General features: G+C 43.4%; 1 protein-coding gene across 3 annotated transcripts in view; it reads left to right on the top strand.

Annotated features, from left to right (window-relative positions):
- Nucleotides 1–27,520, top strand: part of Kiaa1549 (KIAA1549 ortholog) — a 151,125-nt gene that overhangs the window by 108,983 nt on the left and 14,622 nt on the right. For 2 of the 3 annotated variants that reach the window (XM_087205903.1, XM_087205902.1), the window contains exons 15-18: nucleotides 56–209; nucleotides 5,651–5,965; nucleotides 16,468–16,514; nucleotides 23,433–23,590. In XM_087205903.1, the coding sequence (XP_087062029.1) occupies nucleotides 56–209; nucleotides 5,651–5,965; nucleotides 16,468–16,514; nucleotides 23,433–23,590 (674 nt within the window). Of the gene's footprint in view, nucleotides 1–55; nucleotides 210–5,650; nucleotides 5,966–16,467; nucleotides 16,515–21,223; nucleotides 23,269–23,432; nucleotides 23,591–27,520 lie in introns of those variants that run through there. The other variant, XR_015449117.1, reaches the window with a different exon arrangement.

Below are 27,520 nucleotides of genomic sequence, written 5' to 3'. Positions count from 1 at the left end.
GAGCAGGCAGCGAGGTGGCTTATTGTTTACAAAGAATTCCTGCTTTTCCTGGCAGCTCTCGGATAAAACGTTCCCCAAAGCCACGGCGGAAACACCAGGTCAATGGCTGTCCGGCAGATGCTGAGAAGGACAGGCTCATCACCACTGACAGCGATGGCACCTACAAGCGGCCGCCCGGTGTGCACAACTCGGCCTACATAGGCTGCCCGGTGCGTGGTGCTGGCCCTTTGGGAGTGGGGTGGGCCTTGGGACTTGGGGCATAGCCTTGATGGAGAGGCAGGTGAACAGAGCAGGTGGCTGCTGGTGAGGGGCTGTCGATGCCAGAACCAGTGGGCCCAGGGCCACTCCTGCCAGAGACCGGAGCCACGTCTATGGGGTGACCCCCAGGAAACACACCCCGGGTTTTCCTTTCTGTATGCAAGCCCTGTCCTCAGCCTTCAAAGTGGGACGTAGGAGAGAGAGAACTGCCCAGGTTTGTTTCCCTCCCCAAGTCAGATGGCTGTGTGGGTTTCCTGGTGATAGGAAAGGTGTTCAGAGCTTTGACCCCCTCCTGCCTGCAATGCTAAGAGAGTGCATTCGCCTGGCTTAGTAATCCTTAACCAAAGTGCTGGAACTGGAAATGTTTCAGATTTTGGGTTTCATTTTTGAATATTTGTGTAGATTTTGCACATTGAGCATCCCTAATCTGAAAGTCCAGAATCCAAAATTCCCCAAAATCCAAAACCAAGCATCATGCCAGAGCTCAAAAAATTGCAGAGTTTGGAACATTTCAGATATTCATTTGAAGAGTGCTCAGCCTTTGTATACAGGTATTCCGCCATCTAACAACCTGCCTGTGTAAGGACTGCTTGGACTTGGGGTGCGCTGTTCAGACTTGACAGTTACTACTCAGACTTATGACCTGCATTTGTACTTCCAATGTGGGAGCATGCAGCAGCACAGCCTTTTGGTGGCTTCTACAGCACAGTAGTGTGATTTCTGCTGATCATACTGTACATTCCAGTACTGTAGTTTTATGTTCTGTTATACATCACAGTACTGCATGTAAGAGTTGTGCAGATAAAAGCAAAATCATTAAGTTGGAGTTTCCTTTGACCATTTCTTCTGACTATTGTAATGTCCACACTATATACAATTTCTAATTTAGTGACCAATTCATTTAATGACCTAGTTGTGGGACTGAAACTTGGTTGTTAAATGAGGAATGTCTGTATTTTTAAAATTTTTACGGGAGAGAGAACTTAGTGAAAATTAAGAAATATAGAATTAAACATTTTTTCCCCACTGAAAGGGGTACAGACAGTTGTCTGAAGTGTTGAAGGCAGATATTGCTAGCATGAAGACACACCTGGGCTGGCTGAGGAGAGAGAGAGCTGGCTCCCGAGGGGCCATGAGGACCACAGGAGCCCTGGCTGGTGCTGTCCTAGACCCCATCCTCCTGGGGACAGGCACAGAGCCACCCTAGAGTGCAGCACCCTAGAGTCAGCAAAAGGCACTTCCTTGGGGAAGGCTTTGTGCTGTGCATAATCACTTTAACCAGAGCTCAGGGAATCAGATGTTTATTTGAGGTTTCTGTCTTTCTCCTAAATTATACAAGTAACACTGAAAAACGCTTAATATCATTTTACAAATACAACAAACACGGTACTGTCATGGCCCCCATATAGCTGAATCATGATCACCTGAAGAAATAAGCTTTCCTTTGAGAACACGCTGTGTCTCCAGTGTCCCAAAGACTGTGACCTGGGAAACCTACTCATAAGGATTGCTGGGTTCTGGAGCTAGAAGTTGAGAAATGAGATTCCTCTCCTCAGTAGAATGAACGAATGGGGTCATTTCCGGTGCTTTCTGAATGGCACTTCTGGCAGTAGGTGCTGGTCTTGTGCCACCGAGGATTTGGGAAGTGTGTGTCCCAGCATCAGTGGGGTTTGGCTTGGTCTAGGGATGGCTGTCCACTGGGTCCCCAAGATAGTGAGCTGAGCTGTCCCCCATCCGAAGCAGGGAATGGGGGGACTGACAAGAGGAGAAGCAGAAGTGTGCCTTCCTCCTCCACTTCTTGGTCAGCCTTCCTCATTCTCTCAGAGGAGCTCTTCTGAGCTCCATCTTCTGGATGTTGAATTTGTGTAGGGAATGACTTGTTTTCCCTTGCTGTCTCTCATCGATGATCCCACGTCAGGCTCCTTCATGGTGGCCTGGACCCTCCCTTTTAATTTAATTTTACTTTTTGGAAACATGTTGCCCAGGCTGAACTCAACTCCTATGCCCCAAATTTCTTCCCCTTGAAGACTTTCTTGTAAAACTGTTGAGCTATTGCTGGGCTTCTCGGAACTGGGCTCTGGCTATAGCACAGGCCTGTTTTAGTAAATATAGTGAAGTTTTATTGCAAGACAGCCTTGCCTATTTGTGTGCATGTTATCTGTGGCAGCTTTTAGAGTTGAGGAGTTGTGACAGAGACTGTATGACTCACCTAAATATTTACTGCCTGACTCTTCACCAAGAAAATTTGTCAGGCTGGTGGAGTGGCATGTACCTGTAATCCCAGCTACTTGGCCAGCTGTGGTGGGAGGATCATTTGAGCCCAGGAGTTTGACTTCAGCAAGATCCTATGTCCTTAAACAAAAAAAAAAAAAAAGAAAAAACAATTGTCAGACCCTGATATAGTTTAGCCGGATTATTTTATTTATTTATTTATTTTGGTGTTTTGAGATGGGGTCTCACTATGTGATTCATGGTGGTCTTGAATTCACTATATAGCTCAGGCTGGGCCTGAGTTTGTGGTCATTCTCCTGCCTCAGCTTCCCCAGTGCTGGGATTACAGGCATGTGCCAGTGTACCCAGCTTCCCAAGCTAGATACTTTTGAAAAAGTGAGTGGGAATGGTCTTAATTATTAAACTGAGCAGCAGGCATAGACCAAGGTTGTCCTGGACAAACCACAATGTATGATCACTCTCATAATGGCCAATGAAGTATTGCAGATAGGCACCAAGATGTCTAATCTTTGATGTCTAAAAGTAAAAAGGCTCATCTCTATTTCTGGAGGAGATAAATAAACATGTATCTGTACAAAGGAAACAACATTGAATCATAAGAGAATTTTTCAGGTGGGATTCAGGAGCATGGAATTCAAATTCTGACTTAGGGATCCTGGGTAAATCTTGACCTCTCTCACCCTGGAGAGTCCATTCATGAGTTAACAATGTGGTGCTAGGTGTTGGGATGTGGAAAAATGCCTAACAGCCCTTGGCCTCCAGTTCTTATGGTCTGGCCTGAGAAAATGATGAGGCAGAAAGAAAACGAAAGGGAGCCTGACCCTATGGCTCACCCTGGCCTTCTTGGGAGGAGTTGCAGGGTCAGAGGGACTTGGAGGGAACTGACCTTCCCATCTTCAGAGCTTTCTTGGAAGTCGTGGCCTGTGGGACAAGATTGGCAGTGGCCGTGGCTGTCGGGGATCTTGGGTGTTTGTGAGAACAGAATCTTTCTGTGCCCACGCTGCTTGCACCCTTGCGGTGCAGACATAGCCAGCCTCTGGGGCCACTGCCTGGGCGTTGCTTCTGGCTTCAGAGAAACCCTTTTGCGGTTGGGGTGTTGTCCTTCTAGATCTGTTTCCTTCTCTCCACCTGTGAATTGTTAGGTTGTGGTGCTGATAGCCAGGCTTCATCTTTTCCTCCAGAAAACCAGGAAGGCATAAAAAGGGCTCTTTGCTCATCTTATTAGACAAGGAGCTCGGTTCCTTCCAACATCATAATCAGAAGCCTCTTTGGGACTGGCCTTAGAGTTCCTAGCTGACAGATAGCTCTTGGGAGCCTTTGGGATATTGCAGGTTTGGTGAAACAGACCCACAGGGCCAGCCCTGGAGGTGCACAAGAGGTCGCAGCAGGCGGAGAAGTGCATCCACCCTGTCTCCAGGGGGCAGCAGCTCTCAATAGTAGTGAGCTTTTCCTCTGGGAGTCTGAGGGCCAGGTTGTGCTAAAGCTTCAGATTCTCCCAGGAGAATCCATAAATGAGTGTTTGTGTGAAGTTTACAGATTTTTAAGTTACTGGTTACCTGTTTTTTAAATCAGACTGTAGCTGGGGGGGGGGGGTGTGTGTGGTTGTGATCCCAGGCAGAAGGATTGCCATGAGTTCGAGGCCAGCCTGGGCTACATAGCAAGGCCCCATCTCAAAAAAACAAAACAAACTAACAATAAATAAATAAAGACTGTATGCCAAGCAAAACAGGTCTGTGGGCCCTTTGTTGGTTTGCCAGCTTGTTTGTTTTCTGTTGGAGTGCAGCAGAGGCTGCTCTTCATGCTGGTGTGCATTATTACTCATCTTGCATGGGACAGTGTTGGATCATTAGGAAGCAGTTTCCAGACAGCTGGCCGGGTTCAGGATGTGTTTGTGGAACGGTTTTGCTTTGTAGAGGACTCATGGACCCAGACAGATGTGGGAGTGACTTGCTTGGCCCCTTGGTGCTCCAACCAGCTGAGCTGATATGGCCCAGCTGTGAGCGGAGCATCCTAGAGAGAAGGAACCCACCTTCCACTCAGCAAGCAGGGGGTCCCCAGCCCCCAGGCTGAACTTCTCTTTCCAGGTGTCAGCCGCAGTCACTGCCAGTTTGGATTCAGGGAGCCTCTGACATCAGAAGAGACATTGCATTAGCCAGCTTTCTGTTGCTGTCACAGAACACCGGGGTTATCAGATTATAAGGAATAAAGATTCCTGTTGGTTTACAGTTGTAGAGGTTCTGGTTTTGATCACTTGTCCCCTTTTGCTTTGGGCCTCTTTGATGAGGCAACATTCATGCTGGTAGCACTGAGATCATGGTGAGGAAGCAAAAGGAAAGTCCAGGATCTCACATCCCTGTTCAGGGCTCCCTGAATGACCCACAGACCTTCCACTAGGGCCATCTCTTAAATAGCCCACTGCTCCCAGTTGCTCCAGTTGGGACCAAGCCTTTAACACCAGCCCTGGGGGCAGATGCTCCTGACCCAAACTGAGCAGACTCTTCTTGCTTTGTTTTCCTGTTTTGTCTCATATTTTATTATGGTCCATAGTGAATTCAAGACCAGGCTGGACTACATAGTGAGACCATGTCTTAACTGAAAAAAAATTACTGTGACAGCATTTTTTTTGTTACATAGTATCAGGAAATAAGATTTTAAAAACTTAATTGTGGCCTATATTCCTGCCTCTTAAACAGTGAGTGTGTAACAGTTTAAACCTTTCTTACTGATTCATGTTATCCAGAGACACTACTCTTTTTTTTTTTCGGTACCGGGGATCGAACTTGGGACTTTGCCCTTGCGAGGCAGGCAGCTGTTTTTGAGATATTTACTTCGAAACATGTTTTCTGGTGCCTAGACTTACATGTTTTCTGGTGCCTAGACTTTCAATAGAAATGTTACTTCTAGGTCCTAAAATGCGTTTCAGAGAGTTGAGCTTTGCTAGAAAAAAATTGTTGACTATTCCCACTTTTTTCCTAATTCAAGGCATTAGCCCTTTTAAAATGGAACACAAATTTTGCAGCTGTCATTTCAAAATTCTGATGATAAGCTCTTTCCTAAATGTCAGGAAAATTGCTAAACTCCACTTTGGCCCTAGAGCGTTGTTTTAGAGTCACCACAGGAACTCATGTCTGCTTCTCCCCTCTGCTGTCTCCCCCTGCAGTCGGACCCTGACCTCCCGGCTGAGGTGCAGACGCCGCCGTCCTCCACCGAGCTGGCCAGGTACCCAGGCCTCCCCTTCCCAGCCTCACAGTACATCCCGCCCCAGCCATCCATCGAGGAGGCCCGCCAGACCATGCACTCCCTCCTGGACGACGCCTTTGCCCTCGTGGCCCCCAGCACCCAGCCCCCCAATGCCTCGGGGCCAGGGGTCCCAGCCGGCCTGCCCCTGAACAGCACCCCATCCCGGGAAGACAGGAGAGCTGCCCAGTGGGGGTCCTTCTACAGCCCAGCACAGATAGCCAGCAACCCCTGCAGCGTGAGTACTGCCCTTCTTCAGCCTCTTTGGGACATGGGGGTGGAGTTGCTGCCCCCTTGAGAACTCCATTGCATGGGAGAAGGAATGAGAGCTCAGTTTGCAGCATCTTCTCTAATGTCTGCTGCAGCCTCTTACGCAGCATTGCTGTCTTGTTCTTTGAGGGGTGCAGAGGGGTTTTGTGGAAGCATCCTCCTGGCTCCCTGGCACTGTCTTTAAGTGGAGGTGGGTTAATTTAAAACACATTCTCAGTTCTGTCTCCCTCAAAAGAGCAGTGGAGAATGTGTCCACAGTATTTAGCTTCTTGTGTGGCCACCTGGGCCTGGAGGGTCCTCATGAGGCTCTGGGAGCCCGCTAGGACAGCCATTGGGAAAGGTCAGCTTCCCATTTGGGAGCTGACCTTTCAACATTTCATCTGCCTCTGTTATCATTTATGTTTCTCATGTTTAGTCAGTCTTTTCAAATTTACCTTCTTAAGACATAGAGAAGAAACTCAAGGAAGAAAAGTTCATAGGAGTTTTGCTAATTTCAAAAGAAATGGAACTGAACAACTAATGCATGACTTGTTAACTCTGGAGAGAAGTTAATAAGTCACAATTTAAATTATTAGTGAGGAAGGTCTGTAGTAGCTCTGAGTTTGTTATCTCTATTGAGGTACAATTGGATGACAATAAATATATATTTGGAAAATTCAGATCTCTGAAATTGGTTTGAATTTTCAAAGGAGGTCCTTAGTAGTAGATTGTTTCCCTCAAGGTATGGGAGGCTTAATGCCTGGGGTGTGGGTAACTGCTACCATGCAAGGGCAAATACCATTCAATCTAATCAGTTACTGTTTTTAATATGAAAATATAGCTTGGTTCAATAATCTTAGTCCAAGATGGCAACTGGTAGCTTATAATCTTCAAGGAAATGGATGATACAGAAAAAAACAAAAACAGTGATAAAACAACTGTGGAGATGGCTGCTGTCTGGTCACTTTAAGCTTCTCTTGTTTGTCCATCCACACATATTTACGGAGCTCCTTCTGTGTGCGGAACCCGCTGGTGGTTGGGATGCGGTGCACCCCACGGGCCCCTGTTCCCCAGCTCTTGGGTTCCGAGGGAGGCCAGGCCATGTGAGCAGCCCACACAGTAGCTGCACTGCAGTGTGGGTCAGTGCTGCACTGGAAGGGTACAGAAGGAGCACCCACCCAGGCCTTGAGTTGAGGAAGGACTTTCTGGTCAAGATGGTGTTCAAGTGGACGTCTAAAGGATAAATAATTGTTTTCAGTTAAAGAAGAATATTTCAGGAAGTGGAAAACACGGCAGAGACACAAATCAAAGAATACCAGACAACAAACTCCTAGAGGACACGGAGGAACAGAGTCTGGAGCTACTTCCTTCCTGAAACACCTGAGAAACTGGATGCAATACATGGGTCTTTATGACCCTGAATGTTAGGCAGCGAAGGGCTGGTTACTAAGAAGTGAATTGACTCCTACAGTTGTCCCAGCTTCTGTTGGAAGAGTTTCTAGTCACTGTGCAGGGAAGGGGGCCCCAGGTGCAGTTGAAGGTCCAGGGAGGAAAGATAGCTGGAGTTCACTGTCAAGAAGTGGGAGAGCAGATAGATGCCTGAGAAGGTATCTGCAGAGAATTGTCATCTGAGTGCTGAGTGGTCATGGGTGAGGGAACTACATAAGACTGGAGAAAGAACTATCCAAAAGAGTAGAGGGAACAGTCCTCATACAGGCCTGGGAATAAGCTCTTGATGCAAACTGAACTGTTGCCCTCCCAAGTCAGATACTGAGTCCATAACCCACATGTGACTGTACTGGGGACAGGGCCTTTAAGGAGGTGATTAGGGCTTAATGAGCTATAAGGGTGGAGCCCTGATGAAAGAACTGTTGCCCTTATGTGAAGAGGAAGAAACCCTGGTACTCCCTTTCTACCTTGTAATGGCACTGCTGGATGCCAGACAGGAACTGGCCCCTGCCAAAACATTTGTTTAGGACTTTCCAGCTGCTTAAGTCACATATCCCATGGTATTTTGGTATGGCAGCAGACTTTCCCACCAGTCAGAATGGAAGATCTCATAATTCACAGAACATCAGGTAGAGTGCTCAGAAGAGTTCTGCTCACAGCAGAGGGAGAATTAGCCCTAGACTAAAGTTGTTAGGTTCTGTTTGACAAAGGATAAAACCTGAACCCAAACAAAGCTCGGGAATATTTACAGAAACAAAAATATCAGAATCCAGTAAGGTAAAATGAACAATGTGTGATGTCAAAGCCAAGCGGAAAGGATAGTCTCTTCAGCAAAAGCAAAGAAGCAAGAAAATGATAAACACTTACTAGAATGGCCATTATCAAAACGATAAGAGATAAGAAATGTTGGCAGTGATGCAGAGTGAAGGGAACCCTAGCATACCGTTGGTGGAATGTAGATTAATAGCTATTACAGAGAGTCCAAAAGAAACTGAAAATAGAACTACCATAGCACCTAGTAGTTCTTCTCATAGGTATATGCCCAAAGGAGACGCAATTACCATCTTGCCATGATCATTGTATCATTATTCACAAAACAAATATATGGAAACAACTTAAGTGTCCATTGGTCAATGAGTAGATAAAGAAAATACAGTATGAGGCATAATAAAAAATACGGTGAATGTTTACATTTAAAAAATTATTACAGTAAAAGACACATTGCCATTAATCCCCCTCTAAATACTCGCTCTTGCTCTGAACATGGTTATCTCATCGTCCTCACCACTGCTGGAGCAGTTTAGGAAGTCCTCTTTTGTGATTGTCTTTAGTTGCACTTTCACGGCTGCCTCGACGTCCTGAATCAATTCAAAATGTTTACCTTTTATGGTGTTAGGGGAAGAGCCAGGTGGGCAGGTCCTACTCAGGAGTGGGTGTTGTCGGCCTCCCCCCAAGTTTGTGCACCAAGCTCTTCTCTGCCCTCAAGACACTCAGGGCAGCACCTGTGGCTGTCAGTATTACCTGAGCCCAGGCCAGAGCCAGCCCAAGGCTGGGCCAGGGGATGAGACTCTAGCTCCGAACATGAACATGAGGCCGTGGCCTGTGATTTAAGATGTTGCGTGTGGGATCTTGAGCTGTGTGTGTAGGTTATTTTTTTCTTTTCTTAGCATATATTTGCAGTACATTATAGTGAGGTTTGTTTGGGGGAATTGGTACATGCATATAACATATCTGGGTCATTTTCCATCCCTTGCTCACCTCTCCCTTACCTCCTCATTCCCCCTGTACATGTAGTTTCTAGTGGAGAAATCAAGACTGATCATTTTTAGTATGAAATTGTGATTTCTTTCTATTTGTCACTCATCGTAGAAACATTGTGGTGGGAGCAGAGGAGATAGTCTGTTGCCAAAGATCTACATCATTAAAATGATGACATGCCCTTCAAAAAAATAAAAAAGGTCATTCTGATTGAGAGTAAAACTGGTTATGGGGCGGGAGACTATAGGAAATGGGAAGTGTAGTTCCAAGGATACAAAGTAGCAGCTAAGGGCTGGGGATTTAGCTCAGTGGTTTCTCTGCCTGCTGTGCAAGCACAAGGACCTGAGTTCGATCCCCGGTACCAAACAAACAAAGTAGCAGCTACATAGGATGAATGAATCTAGTGATCTAATATACAACGTGAGGATGACAATAAAATATTTTATTTATGTGTGTCATATAACATCGTGTTGTAAAATCTCAAATATGCACAATGAAATGTATTTTTTAAATGGCTAGAAGTTCTCCAAATTTGATGGGTACTGTAAATCCACAGATCCACTAGGCTAGATGAACCCCCTGCACAAGAAACATCTACCAAACTCTACCAAGAAACATCATAATCCAGTTGCTTAAGACAAGTACTAAAGATCTTAAAAACAGCCAGAGAAAAAGGACACAGTATATATGGTGGAAGAAAGATAAGGATGGTGGCAGGATTCTTGTTATCCAGGTGGTGGTGCAGGGGGAGCAAGCCATACAGAGCTAAAGGGAAAGAATGGTCATCCTAGAATTCTATATCCAGCCAAAACGGCTTTCAAAAACTAAAGTGATATAAAGACTTTTCACCATAGAAAGCTGAAAGAGTACATCACCAACAGACTGGCACTGTAAGAAATGTTACAACGAGTCCCTGGAGCAGAAGTAAAATGATACTAGAGGAAGATTTGGCTCTGCTTAAATGAATGAAAAGCCCTAGAAATGTAAATATGTGGGTATTTTTTTAAAAAACTTTCTTCATTATTTAAAGCTTTTTAAAAGATAATTGACTTCAAAATAAGAATAATAACAATATATTGTGGGGCTTCTAATACATGTAGAAGTAAAATGTATGAAAACAGCACACAGGCCAAGAGGGGAGAGATTGAAGTTTCTGTTTTAGTGTCATGCTGTACATAAAGTGGAATAATAGGACCTAATGGTAGACTATGGTAAGGGAAAATGTGTAACATAAACTCTAAAATGTATTATTAGCTTATAAACCAAGAAATGAGTCAAAATAAAATTGTAAGCTGAACATGTACACACCTGTAATCCCAACACTCTGGGAGGCTGAGGCAGGAGGACGGAAAATTTGAGCCCAGCTCAGACAACTTAGCAAGATACTGTGTAAAAAGGAAAAAAAAAAAAAAAAAGCCTAAAGAAAGAGGAAAAAGGGAACAGAAAATGGATGAGAAAAATGGAAAACAGATACAAAAATGATTCATTTAACTCCAGCTCTGTCAATAATCATAGGGATCTAAATATCCCTATGAATGGGCAGAGCTTGTTGGACTGTATAAAAAGCAAGATCCAAGCATAATAATAATCATCGTAATAAAGTAGTCAGTTCAAGAAAACACAATATCTTAAATATTTATGTGCCTGGTAATACATGAAGCAAAACCCAGTAGAACCACGGGTAGAAAGAAATGCACAATTATAGTTGGAGATTTCAGATTCCCTCTCTCTAAACCAGTGGAACAAGTATACAGAAAATTTGTAAGATAGCAAATACTTAAACATACTACCAACTTGAAATAATTCCCTTACAGGGCCGGGGATTTAGCTCAGTGCTTTCGCCACCTGCCTTGCAAGGGCAAGGACCGGAGTTCGATCCCCGGTACCGAAAACCAAAACAAAACAAAAACAAACAAAAATACAGACAGGCGGTAATGAAATAAAATTTTAAAAAAAGAAAAGAAAAGAAATAATTCCCTTACATAGAGCCTTCCACTCAACAAGAGCAGAATGTACAATCTTTCAACAGTATACAGAACTTGTACTAAAAAAGACCGTATTCTGGGCCATAAAACTAATCTCAGTAAATTAAAGAAGATTCAAATTATACAAATAGCCCAATAAAAACTTCACCAAAAAAGATATGCTGTATAGATAATAAACAAATGACTATAAGAAATATGCAAATGAAGAGATGCCCAGCATCAGTAGTCTATTAGGGAAATGCAGAGTGAATTATAGTGAGATGCAAACAACCCGCACACCTGTTGGAATGTTTGAAATGCAAAAGACTGACCACGTTAAATGTTGACAACAATCTAAGGAACTGAAATGCTCATGAACTGCTGGCAGGAATGTAAACTAGCAAAGGCTCTTTGAAAACCAGTTTGGCAGTCTCAAAAAGTTAAACATACACCAAACATATGAACTAGCCATTTAGTTCCTAAGTATTTACCCAGAAGAAATGAAACATTTTTCGTATTTGTACATCACAACAACTTTGTTTGTAATAGACCGACAGTGGACACAACCAAAATGCTCATACGCTGATGGATGGATGGACACGTGTTGTATCCATATAATAGAATATTACTGAATAATAAAAATGAATAAGTTCTTGACATACACAAAACACGATTGGACCTCAAAATAGGCTGAGCGGAAAAAGCCAGACCAAAGGAAAAGAGTGTATGGTATATGATTCTATTTATATACAATTGTAGAAAATGAAAAATCTACAGTGATAGACAGCAGATCAGTGTTGCCCAGGGTTGGAGCAGGGGTGAGAGACAGGCATGGCATGGAGGGATTATGAAGGGGCACCTGGAGGCTCCAGGGGTGATGGATGTGTTCATTATCTTGATTGTAGTCATGGTTCACGTGGATAGACCAGTGATGGCTAACCTTTTAGAGCTTTCAGTGATAACAAACAGCCCGCTGCAGCATGCGTGCCACAAATTCACCACCACTGGTATAGGCATGTTGAAACTGAATAGCTTGTATTCTTTAAATGCGTGCAGTTTATTGTATGTCAGTTATAACTCAATAAAGCTGTTAAAAACTTCCTCCCAGAAAGGTGCCTCATATGTCCAGGGTTCTCCAGAGAAATAGAACCAATAGCAAGTATGTGGAGAAAGAGGAAGGGGGAGAGAGAACTTGTGAGCTAGAGAAAGAGACTGGTTATGAGGAACTGGCTCACACGACTGTGGAGGCTGAGAAGGCCCAGATCTCTGCAACTGGGAAGCCAGGAGGGCTGGTGGTGCCATCCTAAGGCCCGAGAGCCAGATTCCTGCCTAAATCTGAAAGCCTGAGGCCAGAATCTCCAAGGGCAGGAGAAATGTGATGTCCCAGTCCAGGTCAAATGGAGCATGAATCCACCCTTTCTTGGTCTTTTGATTCTATTTGGGCCCTCGATGGGTTGAGTGATGCCTGCCCATGCTGGGAGTGCCAGTTGCTTTACTCAGTCCACCAATCCAAATGCTGACCTCTTCTGGAAACACCACCCAGACATGCACAGATACAGCGTGTAGCCAGCTGTCCAGCCATGCTGTGGCCCGGTCAAGTGGATACATGATCTTAATCACTATGGTGATTTCTCTGCCATGGAATCAGTTCCAGATGACCAGTACATGGTGAGACATGGTGGCAGGACAGGACAAGCAGGAAGCCCTAGAGCCTACCCCTCATCCCGAGGGTGACACCTGGACACTGTAGGGCCTTGGTGAGAGATCAGTCTCATTTTAGATAGAGGATGGTGGCAGAGTGCAAGACCAGAGGCAGGAGTCAGGAAGCTGGTGTGATGGTGCGGGTGAGAGTTGGTGGCTCCATTAGTGTGACAGTGTGGGTGGACTTTACATGAGTTGAGAGAGTTGAGTGAGTTGGTGAGGCTTCCCCTGTGGCATCGCTGGTGGCACTGAGTCAGTATGGAGGACTGATGACACAGGAAAAGGCGCCATGGCCTCCAGTGCCAGTGGAAGAATTGTCTTTGGAAGTGAGGGATATATTTCTTCCAGCCCAATGGGGAGAGGAAGGGAAGTTTGAATACAGCTGAAATCAAGCTGTGGTTGTGCAGCCAGATCTTGGCTTCTGTCTTCCCAGATCAGGGGCACAGGAATCATTTCTTAGTGTGGAGTTCCCGGTTGAATTGACCATCATGAAATTTCAGTGGGTGAAGTTAAAATTCTCTAGTATTTTTGCCCAGCATCCAGACACCCCAGCGTAGACAGTGAGAAGTTGGGCAGTAGGGCACTGGGGGGCGGGAAGGAGATGTGTGGATGAGAGGTGTGGCCGCCACGATGACAGGCCACACACTGACAGGGAGGGGAAAGAGAGTGGGGGTCTCTGCAAACCCTGCTGCCTGTGGGGCGTCCTCTTGACTTCCCAAGGCGTCACACTCCCCAGGAGCTTTGCCGTAGCTTCTCAAGGGCCTCCAGGACTCTGGGCTGGATGGAGGGCAGAGCTGGAGCTCTGCACTTGGCTGGCGGGGGACGCAGAGTTGGTGGGTATGGAGTTGGCTGGGTGCTGAGGGCCTGAGCTCTTGGGCATGTGGGAAGGGTGATAGGAGGACTGGGAATGAAGGAGGACCTGCCCAGGGCCTCTCACTTAGTCCTGGGTTTCCCAGAGGGTCTTCAGGCCTGAGCATGGTCCTGCTGGCCTGTGGCTGGTGCTTTTGGCCCCCCGCTTCTCTCCTTGGCCCCACTCTGCCATCCCCACTGCCCCACAGCCTGCTTCTCTCAAGGGGACAGGAGCAGGAGTCCCACTGTGCTGCCAGTGTCCCATTTTTCCCTTGGCCCCCACTTTTCTCCATTTCTAACATAAGTACGCTCCCTTGTTTAGTTTCTGCTGATGACTTTTTAGCAGTAATTACTGACAAATTTGTGTTCTTATTTTTATTATGTTTTTCCTTTTTCTTGGGTGTTGGGGATCAGAGTCCCACAATCATGCCTTAATCCTCTATGTTAACCATGAATTCAAATTCATAGTAAGATTTTGTAATAAACATTGTTATTCTGTGGTTTCCTCGCTGGGGACTTTTGATGTTCCCCTGATGTAGTTTGGTGAGAATGGTAGCAGTTTGACCTAGTGGGAAACCAGACCCATGGGCCATGTCTGTGGGTGTCTAATGTCTGTGCCTGTGTCTTTCAGCTTGTTGCTAGACTGGGGCTAGAGTTACTGTTTGTTGCTGGGAGGAACCTAATCACCCTTTATTTGCTTGTTCTGACTGCAGAAAAAACCCACAGGAATGTGGATTTCAAGGTGTCTTCTGTTACCACATGGGTCTTTCTGTCCCAGCTGATGACAGTTGGCCCTGTTTGCCAACAGAGAGGTGTTGATTAGACATCAGGGAGTCCCGCAGCCTGCTGATGTTCTGCTTGCCCCAGTAAAGCCTAATCCCCTCTCGAGTGATTGGGTCACGACACCTGAGCTGAGACCTTTTATAAGCAGACCTTCCTGTCTTGCTATACCTCAAGCCAATCCGAGACCCTACAACCATTTGACTCACCTTTCATGCTCTACTGGCCTGTGCTTTCTATGGTGTAAGAAGGAAGGGATATGTTAAAATGAGTTTTGTTGACATCGATGATTGAAACTTTAAGATTCAATTTTGTTCCCCAAGCACTCACGTAGGTGTGATCTACCAAAGTAAATTCCTGCAACCAGGTCATAGAAACTCCACCAATGATTCCAAAACAAAACAAAACAAGCCATCTTTTGAAACAGGACATCTTTTTTCTGACTACAGTAAGTTGAAATATCTCACCCAATTTTAGTACAACATATAAACAGCAGACAGCTGTTTTCTATTCTTTTCTGTAAGTCTATCACTTAGACCCCCAGAAATCTTGATAAGTAATAAGCCTTGAATTTTTTAAAAAAATGCCTAAGAATTGTTTTAAAATTCCAAAAAGCACAGGGCACTGTGAATAATCTGTATTCAGTCCTAGGTTTCCCTGTTGGGAATTTTTTTTTTTTTGTACATGGGCATCGAACTCAGGACCTTGCACTTGCGAGGCAGGTGTGGCACCACTGAGCTAAATCCCCGGCCCTTGCTCTTGTCTTTTGGAAAGGAATTGAAGCTGCTTTTCCTCCCTCTTCTCCCGCATCCCTTATAGCTTCTTTTCCCTCTGCTGGGAGCTCCAGGAGGTTTTCATTGCCATCTGATTGTGGGCGAGCGATTGGTGTGAACCGGCTGCAGTTGAGTGGATTCTGTCTGATCACTGCCATGCTGGATATCCGGTTCCACAATGGTGATTGACAGCCATGGACTCCCATGTATGGTAGGGCTAGGAGGTGGTAATTTCACAAGGAGCACAGTCAATGTTCGTGATGTGTATTTTCTTCAAGGGAGGAGTGTTTTAGTCCAAGAGTAGTTGGTTAGTTGAGATTAACTCAAGTAAAACAAGCTGCATGAGGGAACTGGGGCCGCCTTACCAAAGTGACAGGCAGGAAGTAGAGCTCTCCTTGGAATCAGAAGATGGTCAGAAACTGACAAAAACTGGTTTCTTTGCATCCTTTCTGTTTTTACAGCATTCTTAACATGGTATCACTTTTTTGTTATTTGGGTTTTTTTGAGAAGGTTTTGCTGTGTAGTCCAGGCTGGGCCTGAAGTTGAGAGCCTCCTGCCTCAGCCTCCAGAGTGCTGGGATTATAGGAATCACTACCACACCTGGCTATGGTACAGCTTTTGATGGGTTAGTTTCTGGGGGTGTTTGAGTTGCTGCTGGATACCCGCTGGATCTGTTGACTGTGGTGAGGGAGTCCCTTGTGCTACATGTGGCCATTTATACCACTTCTCAGCAGAAGAGATGGTTTGTAGCAGTGGAGCCCAGAGGGCTGAACAGGTGCAGAAAACCTGTCTTATTATTAACATTTTTAGTTATATTATACAAAAGGAGGAAAGAGCTACAAAGTAGTTGTATAGTTTTTTGTTTTGTTTTTGTGGGGCTGGGGATTAAGCCATGGTGTCTTGTTGTATTGCCGGAAGTGGTCTAAAATGCATGGATTCAAGAGATTCTCCTGCCTCAGCCTCCTAAATGCTAGCACTACAGATGCCACCACACCTAGCTTTGGTTTTGTGTTTTCTAAAGCCTGGTAGCCCAATTCACCAACTGAAACTCAGAGCATTACTTGATGGCAGAATGCCCCAGTAACATGCTAAGTTTTAATGAGAAAATAATTGTCCTGAAAGTCGATCCTACAAGCCTGAAAGTTTACACATTTGCTGTTGTCACTTTGTAATAAGTACTGAATATTAATCTTCATGTTATTTTGAATTTCTTCCAGAGATATGAAGACTACGGAATGACTCCCCCATCTGGCCCATTGCCAAGGTAAAGTTTTCTGAGCAAAATATATTGTGACTCTCTCACACGGGCTGCTGTCTTTTTAGTTTTGTAAACGTGTGTCTCTAACCATTGTAAGCATATGCAGAACTCTGAGACATGTGCTCTCTCCATGTAACTGAAAGGGCAGGGGAAACAGTTGGTATTTCAGCTCTTCTCTGGTAAGGACAGACTGGAGAAATCAGGCCAACTGTCCTGCTGAGGACACCAGCAAAAACCAGGCAAGATACTAAAAATGTTCAACCCTAAGGCCTAGTAGGGCTAGCAGCAGGAGGCCAAGATCCAGGAGCCCTTCCGAGCGGGACCCTTGTGCCTGGGGAGGACAGTGATTCTCAAGAGATCAGTGACTTCCTTCAGGGACTGAAGCTCAGCCTGGAGCAGCGATGAGGAACGGCTGCCTGGCTGACACCAGCGTGAATTCCCTCGGAAAGGAGGGGCCCCCGCTGGACCCTGCGTCATTGCTGCAGTGACGTCATACAAGCTTACACGTCACAGCCGGGCATCGGAAAAGAGTACAGATTTTGAACAGAAGAAACAGAGGAAATGGAACCATAGAGAATCCAGATAGTGGAGCTGTCAAATCTAGATTTTCCAGTAATTACATTTACTATGCTAAATATGGAGATAAGGTTTATTGTCTGGGAAGATATAAAGGTACTAATTTATGCTAGACTGGTTTTGTTTTTTATTTTTTTGGTGTGGGGGATCGAACTTGGGTCCTTGTGCTTGCAAGGCAGGCGACAGAACTACTGAGCTAAATCCTGGCCCCTAGACTGGTTTTATTTTGTGGTATGGGGACTAAACCCAGGGCCTTCACTCTGAGCTACATTCTCATCCCTTTTTCATTTTTCACCATGTTACCCTGGCAGAGTTTAAACTTGCCTCTTTCTGCCTCAGCCTCCAGAGTAATGGGATCACAGGCGGGTATCACTTGACTGTTTTATGTCAGGGATTCTGGTATAATTTTTAGGATAATTCTCTAAAATAATGCTGAAAAGGGCTTAATATAAGATAAGGAGAAATAAAATAATTTTAAAATAATCTAAAAGGAGGCATGAAATGGGAGAAAAAGGACCACAGCATGGGTGGAACATACAGAAGGGTACAATGAGATGCTAAACAGTTACACTGAGTGATAGTAACTGTTTCAATTAAAAGACAGACATTGACTGGATTAAAGAATGGTATTTGGCTTATTAGAGACTTGCCAAAAACATAAAAACATAGGCAGGATATGGAAGATTTGAATGTATGAATAATCAGCTTGATCTAATTGAGAGTCCATAACAGCAAAATATACCTGCTTTTAAAATAATTTCAATAATGTAAGAATGAAAAGGGAAAATTTAACCTTAATCCTTCAGAGTTTCCTTTTCTCCAGAATGGTGCCTTAGTAAGTACTGAGCCAATAGCTTTAAAAAAGTTACTGATTTTGAAGCCATAAGTCAGATTTTAAAGCATGTAACATGTTTAGTGAATAGCATTTATTGACAAGTAGTCCTGAATACACATCACTGTTTTTAGTGATCATGTGCACAAAGAATGTTATACACAAACATTTAAATGAAGATACAGTTCTTATGATACAAAACAACTTTCATGTGGATAAAGCAAAACAAAAAGAAAAATGAATGAGTAAAATAAAACAAAATTTTAAGGCAAAAGGTTCAGGTGGAGCTCTTTCCTAACATGCACCAGGGCCCAATCCTCAACATATGGCAATAAATGAATGAATGAACAAATGAATAAATGAAGGAATGAATAAAATCAAACATTTTCTATATGTTTACACTATTTAAAAAATCTAAACAAATTTCAAAGAAGTAAAATTATTCAGTGCATTTTCTCATTCTAGTGAAATTAAATTAGAAACCAAGAATAAAGCATATTTAGAAAATCCCTGTACTTTTGCAAATATATCAGCACTGTGCTAAATAACCTATAGTACACTGAAAAAAATCACAATGGAGGTTGTAACACATTCTAAAATGAATAATAAAATGAAACATCGAATGTTGTGGGAAATAGCAATAGTTGTGCAGCTATAGCAGTGTTCTAGGGGGTATGGAGGAACTTGTTGCCTTAAATGCATCTATTTGGAAAAAAAAATGGCTAAAAATCAACAATGTAACCATTCATCTCAAGATGTTAAAAAGAGAATAATTAAGTGAAGCAGAAGAAAATTAATAAAAATAACAGTATAAACTAGCAAAATAAAAACAGTATAAACTAGCAAAATAGAAAATAGAATTAAGGGAATTTATTAAGATGGCTAGCAGGACAAAATTGCAAGGTAAATAGATACAAGATCAGTTTACAAAACTTTTATTTCTGCATATAAGCAACAAATAAAATTTAAGAGTAAAAAATACCATTTAAAGTAGGATTCAAAAATATAAAATACCTCAAAATAAATCCAACCGAAGATGTTTAAGCCTTTAAAGAAAGATAGGGAACTCGTAATTTTTTATGTCAGTTTCACAAAGTGATCTTTTCTTGTTTGTTTGATTATTTTTTGAGACAACTTCTCACTATATAGTCCAGGCTGGCCTTGAGCTCACTGTGTAGCCCAGGCTGGCCTCAAACTTTCGGTGATCCTCCTACCTCAGCCTCCTGAGTGCTGGGATTACAGGCATGCGCCACCACACCTGGTTCCCCAAAATAAGCCCATTCAGAATCCCCATGGTTTGAAGAAACTGACAATGTGATTCTAAAATGTATATGGAATAAAAGACTGAGAATAGCCAAGAGAAAGGCTTTGAGAAAGGAGAATACAGTATTGGACTATTCTCAATGTTATAAATTAGAGTGTTAAGACAATGTGGTGTCGACAGACCACTGAAACAGAATAGAGACAGTATAGATGGACCCACCCAGTGGATGATTGGTTCATTATAAAGATGGATTTTCAGAAAAAGAATGAATCTTAGAAATCAAACTCAACTAGCCCTTCACCAACCAGAAGGCACTCGAAAGTGGATTGTTGCCTGCTTTCTCCTTCCTTTTTCTGTAGTTTTCTTTATTTTCCCTCAATTTCAAAAGGGTTTGCTTCCTCCCCTACTCAGGCATAATCTTTGCCCCAAAAGGAACAAAAGCAAAAGTGTCCAGGTGAGCTTAGGCGATAAGGGCAGAAGTTACAGATAAAGACACAGGCTGGGCATGGAGGAACACATTCGCACTCCCAGCGACTCAGGAGACTGAGGCAGGAGGATCTCCTGAACCCAGGAGTTCAAGCTGACCAGGGTAACATAGTGAGACCCCCATCTAAAGGCAAAACAAACAAAAACATAGAAGCACCATATGATCTAGTTAGTCCAGTTACTCCTAGGTATTAATAATGGTTGCTTTCAGAAATGTTCTGATTTGGATGATAAATTTTATGATCACCCACATCAAAAATTCTAGAGTGTTTGTATTGCACTGAACTCGGAGCACACAGGGAAGATAAAAGAGATGTGAGTGTGGGCAGGAGAGGGCTAGAGATTGTGGTTGGGTTGAAGAAGGAGCTCCTAGATCTGCAGCTGGGGATGGGAAACCCCTCTGGGGTCCATCTTGATCAGCAGCACTTATTTAGAGAATAATCAGATCATCTAGGTTTTGCGTTATGAGAAATGCTCTGGTATAGGAAGGCTCATCCATCCACATCTTTATCCAGCTGGTTGTATCTGTTAATTGCAAAGAACTGTAATAGAACATAATCTTTTATTCTTGAGTTTCTTCTTAGGAGTGATTCTGAGGGCAGTGTTCTCAGACCCTTAGAGGGCCTGTGAGATCCTGTCAGGGGCCCTGTGAGGTCAAAACTGTTTTCGAAGTAATGGTAAGACCTTACTTGCCTTTTATATCAGTGTAGATGTTTGCACTAAGATGGGTCAAAGCCTGGTGCCTCTGCAGGAATCCAGATGGTGCTGCCACATCGAATGAGTGGTGGTGGGATACTTCACCACTGTACAAATGCAGTGTTTGTTTGTTTTTGTTTTTTTTGGTACCGGGGATCGAACTCTGGACCTTTCACTTTCGAGGCAGGCAGCGGAACCACTGAGCTCAAATGCAGTTTTTAAATAACCAGAGTTAGGTTAATATGTGTAGAAACCAGCCTACAAGCTTGAATCTGACCAAGGGATGACAAGGATGAAAAATAAAGAGACAGATTCAGGTTAAAATCTGGGGCAGGGGGACCCAGAGGGCTCATGTCTCCCTTCATCATAGAGCCCCAAATGACTGGTGCACCTCAGCTTTATTCACTCAGACACGGGCACAAGCAATTAGAGCTCTGCAAGATTCATCTGTCTCCCACCCTCCATGTTACTTCTCTTGGTAAACAACTTAAACTAGGTGTTTTACTTTTCCCTGCAGTGTGTTAGCACACTTGCATGCCCTCTTCCTCCTCAGTGCTCACTGAGGAGGCCAGTTAGACCTCATTATTCCCATCTGGTCTCCCATAAATATGACCTTAAAAATTATTAAATTTAGCTGGGCATAGTGACGAATGCCTATGATCCCAGCACTCTGGGAGGCTGAAGCTGGAAGATTCCAAGTTGAACCCAGCCTGGGCAACTTAGTGGCTTAGTGAGACCCTGTCTCAAAATACAAAATTAAAAAAAGGAAAAAGGGCTAGGTACATAGCTGAGTGTGAAGGCCCTGGGTTTGATTTCCCTGCATTGCAATAAATAAATAAATATTGGTTTTATTCGTCCTAGGTCTTTATGTGATAAAAGAGGAAGCACCATCTGAATAAGGCACTTCTGCTGAGTATGGATTCTTGGAGGAAAGCCCTTACTTGCTTAAGATAACCAAACCAATTGCTTCCTTGATTTTTACTTGAACAAACACTTTGCAAAATTGCTGTACAGACTTGAGAGTTTGGCAGATACTGGCTTGCAAGTGACCGAAGTGAGCCTGTTACTTCAAGGAAAACAACAGTTGGTATTTGTTGCCGTGGTAAAATTGAGCTTTCAAGGGAAAAAAATCAATTCAGGAAATTTTTATCTGCCCCATGAACTTGGCAGCATGTTAGTACTTAAACACTTGACTGGGTGAGCAGGAGGTGACATCAGGTGGGGACAACAATGAATGGGATTTCTTGATACTGTGAAATGGAATGTATCAATACCCAGTAAAGTCTTCACAACTCAGTGAACTGGCATTTTCCAATTGACAAATGCCATAAAATCATGCGTGGGTTAAAGATCCCATTTAAAATGCAAGACAAAGGAGTGGGTTTAATGTAGCAGAGTATGAAAAGTTCTTGATGTTGTTTCTTAGATTCAACATTGTGTTTTGATGTGGTATAAAAAAACAAAAATATTTTTTAATATTATATTAAAAGGCTGTTAATATATTCCTTTTCTGAGAACATATTCTGTGAGAGTAGATTTTCTTCCTAAAATAACAAATGCCAGTTGACTGAATGTGAAATATATAAGGATCATTTTTTCACTAATTTTGGGGGAGAGGAGTTGAAGAATTAAATTCATGAAAATTGTTAACATTAATATGTAACATGTTTGTTGTTGTTGTTTGGTTATTTATTTATTTTTTTTTGGTACTGGGGATTGAACTCAGGACCTTGCGCTTGCAAGGAGGGCGCCGGCACCACTGAGCTAAATCCCCGGCCCTGATTGTTTGGTTTTTTGAAACAGGGTCTCCTGTGTAGTTCAGGCTGGCCTTGAAATCACTATGTAATCTAGGCTGGCCTCAAACTCCCAGTGATCCTCCTGCCCCAGCCTCCTGAGTACTGGGATTATAGCTTTGTGCCACCATGCCTGGCCCGTATTTTTAAATTAATTTTTAAAATAAGATTTAAAATTTTGCTTAATTTCTAATACTGTAATTTTGGGGGGGGTACTGGGGATCAAACTCAGGACCTTGTGCTTGCAAGGCAGATGGTGGCACCACTGAGCTAAATCCCCAGCCCTATTTTTGTCTTTGATTTGTGAGACAGGGTCTTACCACATAGTTCAGGCTGGCCTTGAACACACTCTGTAGCCCAGGCTGGCCTTGAACTTGCACCTATCCTCCTGCCTCAGTCTCCCAAGTGCTGCAATTACAGGCATGTGCCATCACGCCCAGTCTAATATAGTAAATATTGATAGATACAATACACATAAACAGATGCTCTTGGGAGTCCTCAATTTTTTTTTTTTTTTTTTTTTTGTACTAGAGATTGAACCCAGGGCCTCTACCCCTGAGCTAAATCCTCAGACCTTTTTATTTTTTATTTTGAGACCGGGGCCTTCTTAAGTTGTCAAGGCTGGGCTGGAACTTGCAATCCTCCTGCCTCAGCCCCCTAAGTAGCTGGGATTGCAGGTGTGTGCACTGTGATCAGCTCCTCGATAATTTTTATGAATGTTATAGGGTTCGGAGATCAAAAATTTTGAAAACACTGTTTTAGAACCCTGGTTTTCAGCTTTGATGGGCAGCCAGACCATCGGACAGAGTTTCAAAAAAGTCTGGGTTGCACTGGAGGTTCTATTTGTCTTTGGGGTGCTGAGTGGGCGTCGGTATTTTTTAAATCCCCCAGGTGATGTTAATGTGCAGCCGGGACTGAGAACCTCAGAGTTGGGGCAGTCCTGGTGGTTAACGGATCCTGGAACTCAACTGTGCCTTCCTTCGGCATTCCATTTTACTTCTGTTTTTTGTTTGTTTGGTACCGGAGACTGAACTCAGGACCTCGTGCTTGCCCGGCAGGTGCCATGCTGCTGAGCTAAATCCCCGGCCCTTACATTTGTCTTTAAAGGAAGAGGTAGGTTCAATTAACGAGCGCAGTTTGTTAGGCTCCCTGTCTTTGGCTTTGATCAGGAGCAGGAGAGAAGCTGGCTAAGCAGAGACGGTGGTCTTCATTCTGAGGGGCGAGGGTGAACCCAGTTGGACCCCAGAGCCCTGATGCCCGCTGTGCTTTGCCTTCAGGCCGGGTTTTGGCCCTGGGTTGCTGCCGTCCTCCGAGCTGCCGCCCCCCGAGCCCCCGCAGCCACAGGCAGCCGCAGAAGCCCCCTTCGCCGCCCGAGGGGTCTACTCCGAAGAGATGCCGTCGGTGGCCCGGCCTCGGCCCGTCGGGGGCACCACAGGTACGGGGGCAGTGGAGCTGTGACCACACCTGGGACGCTGCTGTGGGCTGGGGTGGAAAGGAGGGTCAGCATCGCGAGGTGGACAGGCCGCCTCCGTGCAGGGACAGTGGCTGGTCCTCTCGGGCTCAGTCACGCCCTCTGCCCCGCCTGCCTGCGTGCAGTATGGCCCACTTCTTCGGGTAGGTATTTTCTGCGTCCTTCCAGGAAACCTGGCATGGAGATTATAAAGTCAGACAGTAAAGACTTTTTTTTTTTTGGCACCGGGGATCCAGCTTGGGTCCTTGTGCTTGCGCAGCAGTTGGCTAAACCACTGAGCTAAATCCCCAGCCCCAAGACATTTTGTTTTTTAAAAATTCTAAAATTATTTATTTAGTTAATCTGAGGAACATTTTGTGAGGTTTGGCTTATTTACAAAAGTGCAGTACTCAGTATAGTCCATATAAAGATCCAGGTTTTTAAAGCCCACAATTAAAATGTGGTGATTACATTTCTTTTTGTGTATTCAGTTTTGGATTTTTAGAAGTAGTTATAAGCATATTTGCATTTCAGTAATTAACTGCTGTTAGTTTTTGAAACTCTTAAATGTCTGTGAAAAGGAAGAACTTTCTGAATTTTAGGAAAGGAAAAAACGAATGTGGAGAGTGTTTTCTGAATTCAGTGTCCTCAATAATGACAGCTAGGCTAGGAATTAATGTATTTTTCAGAAAATGAGAAGAAAAGGAAAGAAAAAAAAATTAGAGTCCTCTGAGAATTTTAGGTTAATTGTTGAAGCTCTTCTTTTTTTTTTCTTTTTGGTACTAGGGATGGAACCAGGGCCTTTGCACTGTGCTACATCCCCAGGATGTTTATTATTTTTTACTTTGAGAAGGGTCTTGTTAAGTTGTCCAGGCTGAGCTCAAACTTGCAATCCTCCTTCCTCAGCCTCCCAGAGTGCTGGGATTACAGGTGTGTGCTGCCATGCCCAGCTCTGAGGCTTTTTGGTAGCAGATGGCTGGGTCACCCCATCAGTTCACCTGAGGTCCAGTCTTGTACCCCAAATACCAAATTACTGTTGCATGTCACAGAACTTCAACTCATAAGTAATTGATACTATGAAAGCTCTATCTGTAAACGCTATTCTATGTTCCTGAAATCTCTGTATGGGCTGAGGGCATAGCTCAGTGGTAGAGTGCTTGCCTAGTATGCCAGAGGCCTGGGATTTGATCCTTAGGACCAGAAAGGACACAAACATCTGTATAGTTTAAGATCCCAAGTTCTTCCTCTGTCTCGTACAGCTGTACATACTTTGAATGATTCCTAGTTCAATATCATCTTACTGTGTTTTATTACAAAAGCTCAAAGTCACTTTTATTTTCCTCATTCATTTCTTTATTTTTTATTAGTACATGCTTGTGGTACTCAGTGATCACATTCATTGTGGGGAGTTGGTACACGTACATGACATATCTTAATTCTTTTTTAACCGCCCCCCACCCCTTTTTTGGTACTGGGAATCAAACTCAAGACCTTGCACTTGCCAGGCAGGTGCAGCACTGCTGAGCTAAATCCCCAGCTCCCAGCCCATCTCTTGATTCCCTTCCTATTTAAGAAAAATCTGTCTCCCTACTTCCTATTATTTATCTTTTATTTGCCCTTTATTTATATTTTAGGTTTCTCAAGAGAAACCATGCGATATTTAAGCATGTTTCACTTAACATTCTGGTCTCAAGGTACATCCATTTGCCTACAGATGCTTCAGGTTCACCCTTCTTTGTGTTAGAGTAGTGCTCCATGGTGTGCAAATGCCACATTTTCTTTATTCATTCATCTGTTCATGGACATATAGGTTGCTTCCAAGATTTAGCTGTTACAAATTATGACTGATACTTTAGTGACAGGAACCATTCATGTTAATTGATTTATTTTGCTATTGTCTAACTTTCTGTAGAATACATAATGTTGTCAAGAAACTAGGCCAATACCAAATTTGCGGTAATTGTTGTTATTTTTCTGCTATGGTCTTCTAGGAAACTCTTGTATCTTGCATGTCTGGTAGCCCACCAGATGCAACCTGTATCCTGACAGCTTGCTGCTTTCTCGAATTTCTACGTGCTGTACTTTGCATGGAGTCTTGTTTCTCCTGTTAATGGCTGCGTGTTCAGACTTCGCTGCACAGCATAAACACTAAACAAAATTCAGATATATTAATTTTTTAAATCTTTTTTTTTTGGTGCCAGGGATTGAACTCGGGTCCTTGTGCTTATGCAGCAGGCCGCGAAACCACTGAGCTAAATCCCCGGCCCAGATATATTAATTTTTAATTAAACTGTCTAGATGAACATAGAAATTATATGTATCGACCATTTGAAGAGGAAGTTACCATATCTAATACTTTCTAACCAAAAATGAAATTGTAAAATGTTAAGATTTATTAGAATTACATTTTTCACTATAGAAAATTATCAAATATGTATAGATCTAAAAAAAATATCGCACCTAGGGAAAATTTACAGCATGTTTTGGCCAAGAGCTTTTTTTTTTCAGTCCTGGGACCTGAACCCACAACCTTTGAAGGCATATATCCCCAGCCCTTTGTTTTTGAGACCATGTCTCACTAGCTAAATTGCCCAGCCTGGGGTTAAACTTGCAGTCTTCCTTTCTTGGCCTCCCAGAGTGGCACACCCAACTGAGCAAGAGGTGTGTGTGTGTATTTATTTATTTATTTATTTATTTATTTATTTATTTATTTTTAAATTCTTTTATTGGTACATTGTAGGTATACAACACAATTACATTTCTCATCGGGAATTGTACCTTTGGATAATGCATCTTGGTTCTTATTTTTTCCCCATTCCTAGCCCTCCCTTTACCCCCTCCACCCTTCCCTATTTACAAAGACTTTATTTCCATTTTTTCCATTTCTCATCATTTTTCCTTTCCCTTCTTTCCTTTCCCCTGCCCGTCCCACTACCCCTACCCCTTTGGACCTTTTCTTCCTATTTTACATTATCGATTATTCATTCTAATCATTGGTACATTTTAGGTATACAATATAATGACATTCATCATTGGAAATTTGCACCTTTACATAGTCTCTCTTGGTTCTTATTTTTCACCCTTGCCCAGCCCTCCCTTCAACCCCTCCATTCCTCCCTATTTACAAAGATTTTGTTCCTATTTTTCCATTTTCTCATATTAATCCCATTCCCTTCTATCCTTTCCCCTAGCCCTCCCACTTCCTTCCCCTTTGCCCCTTTTCTTCCTATTTCACATTACCTATTATACATTTTAGTCCTTATTTACACTTTCAGTTTCTCACACCAGAGAAACTATTCGGAATTTGTTCATGTGTGTCCTATTTATTTCACTTAAGAGTATCGCCTCAATGTGCATCCACTTAGCTATAAATGTCTCTAATTTCTCATTTTTTATGGCTGAGTAGTACTCCATTTTATAAAAAAACCACATTTTCTTGATCCAGTCTCCAGTTGATGGGCATTTGGGCTGTTTCCAAGTTTTAGCTATTACAAACTGTGCTGCTATGAACATGGGCACACGTATATCACTGTGGTATGATTCTTTTAATTCTTTGGGGAAGATCCTGAGCAGTGGAATAGCTAGGTCAAATGGGATTTCCAGTCCTAGTTCTTTGAGGTATCTCCATACTGATTTCCACAGTGGTTGCACCAGTCTACACTCCCATCAGCAGTGGAGCAGGGTTCCTCTTTCCACACAGCCCCACCAGCATTTGTTCTTGGTTGATTTCATGATAGCAGCCATTCTTTCTGGAGTGAGGTGGAATCTCAGTGTTGTTTTCATTCGCATCTCTCGAATGACCAGTGATGTTGAACATTTTTTCATGTATTTATTTGCTATTTCTACTTCTTTGTCTGAGAAATGTCTGCTCATTTCAGATGTCCATTTTTGGATTGGGTCTTTAAATTTGGGAGG

This window comes from Heterocephalus glaber, unplaced genomic scaffold (genome assembly GCF_053883595.1).
Source record: "Heterocephalus glaber isolate CG9 unplaced genomic scaffold, H.glaber_assembly_v1.0 deba00000621, whole genome shotgun sequence".
Lineage (NCBI taxonomy): Eukaryota > Metazoa > Chordata > Mammalia > Rodentia > Bathyergidae > Heterocephalus > Heterocephalus glaber.
Note: the sequence above shows the minus strand (reverse complement) of the source record. Positions and strands in the feature narration are given on the sequence as shown.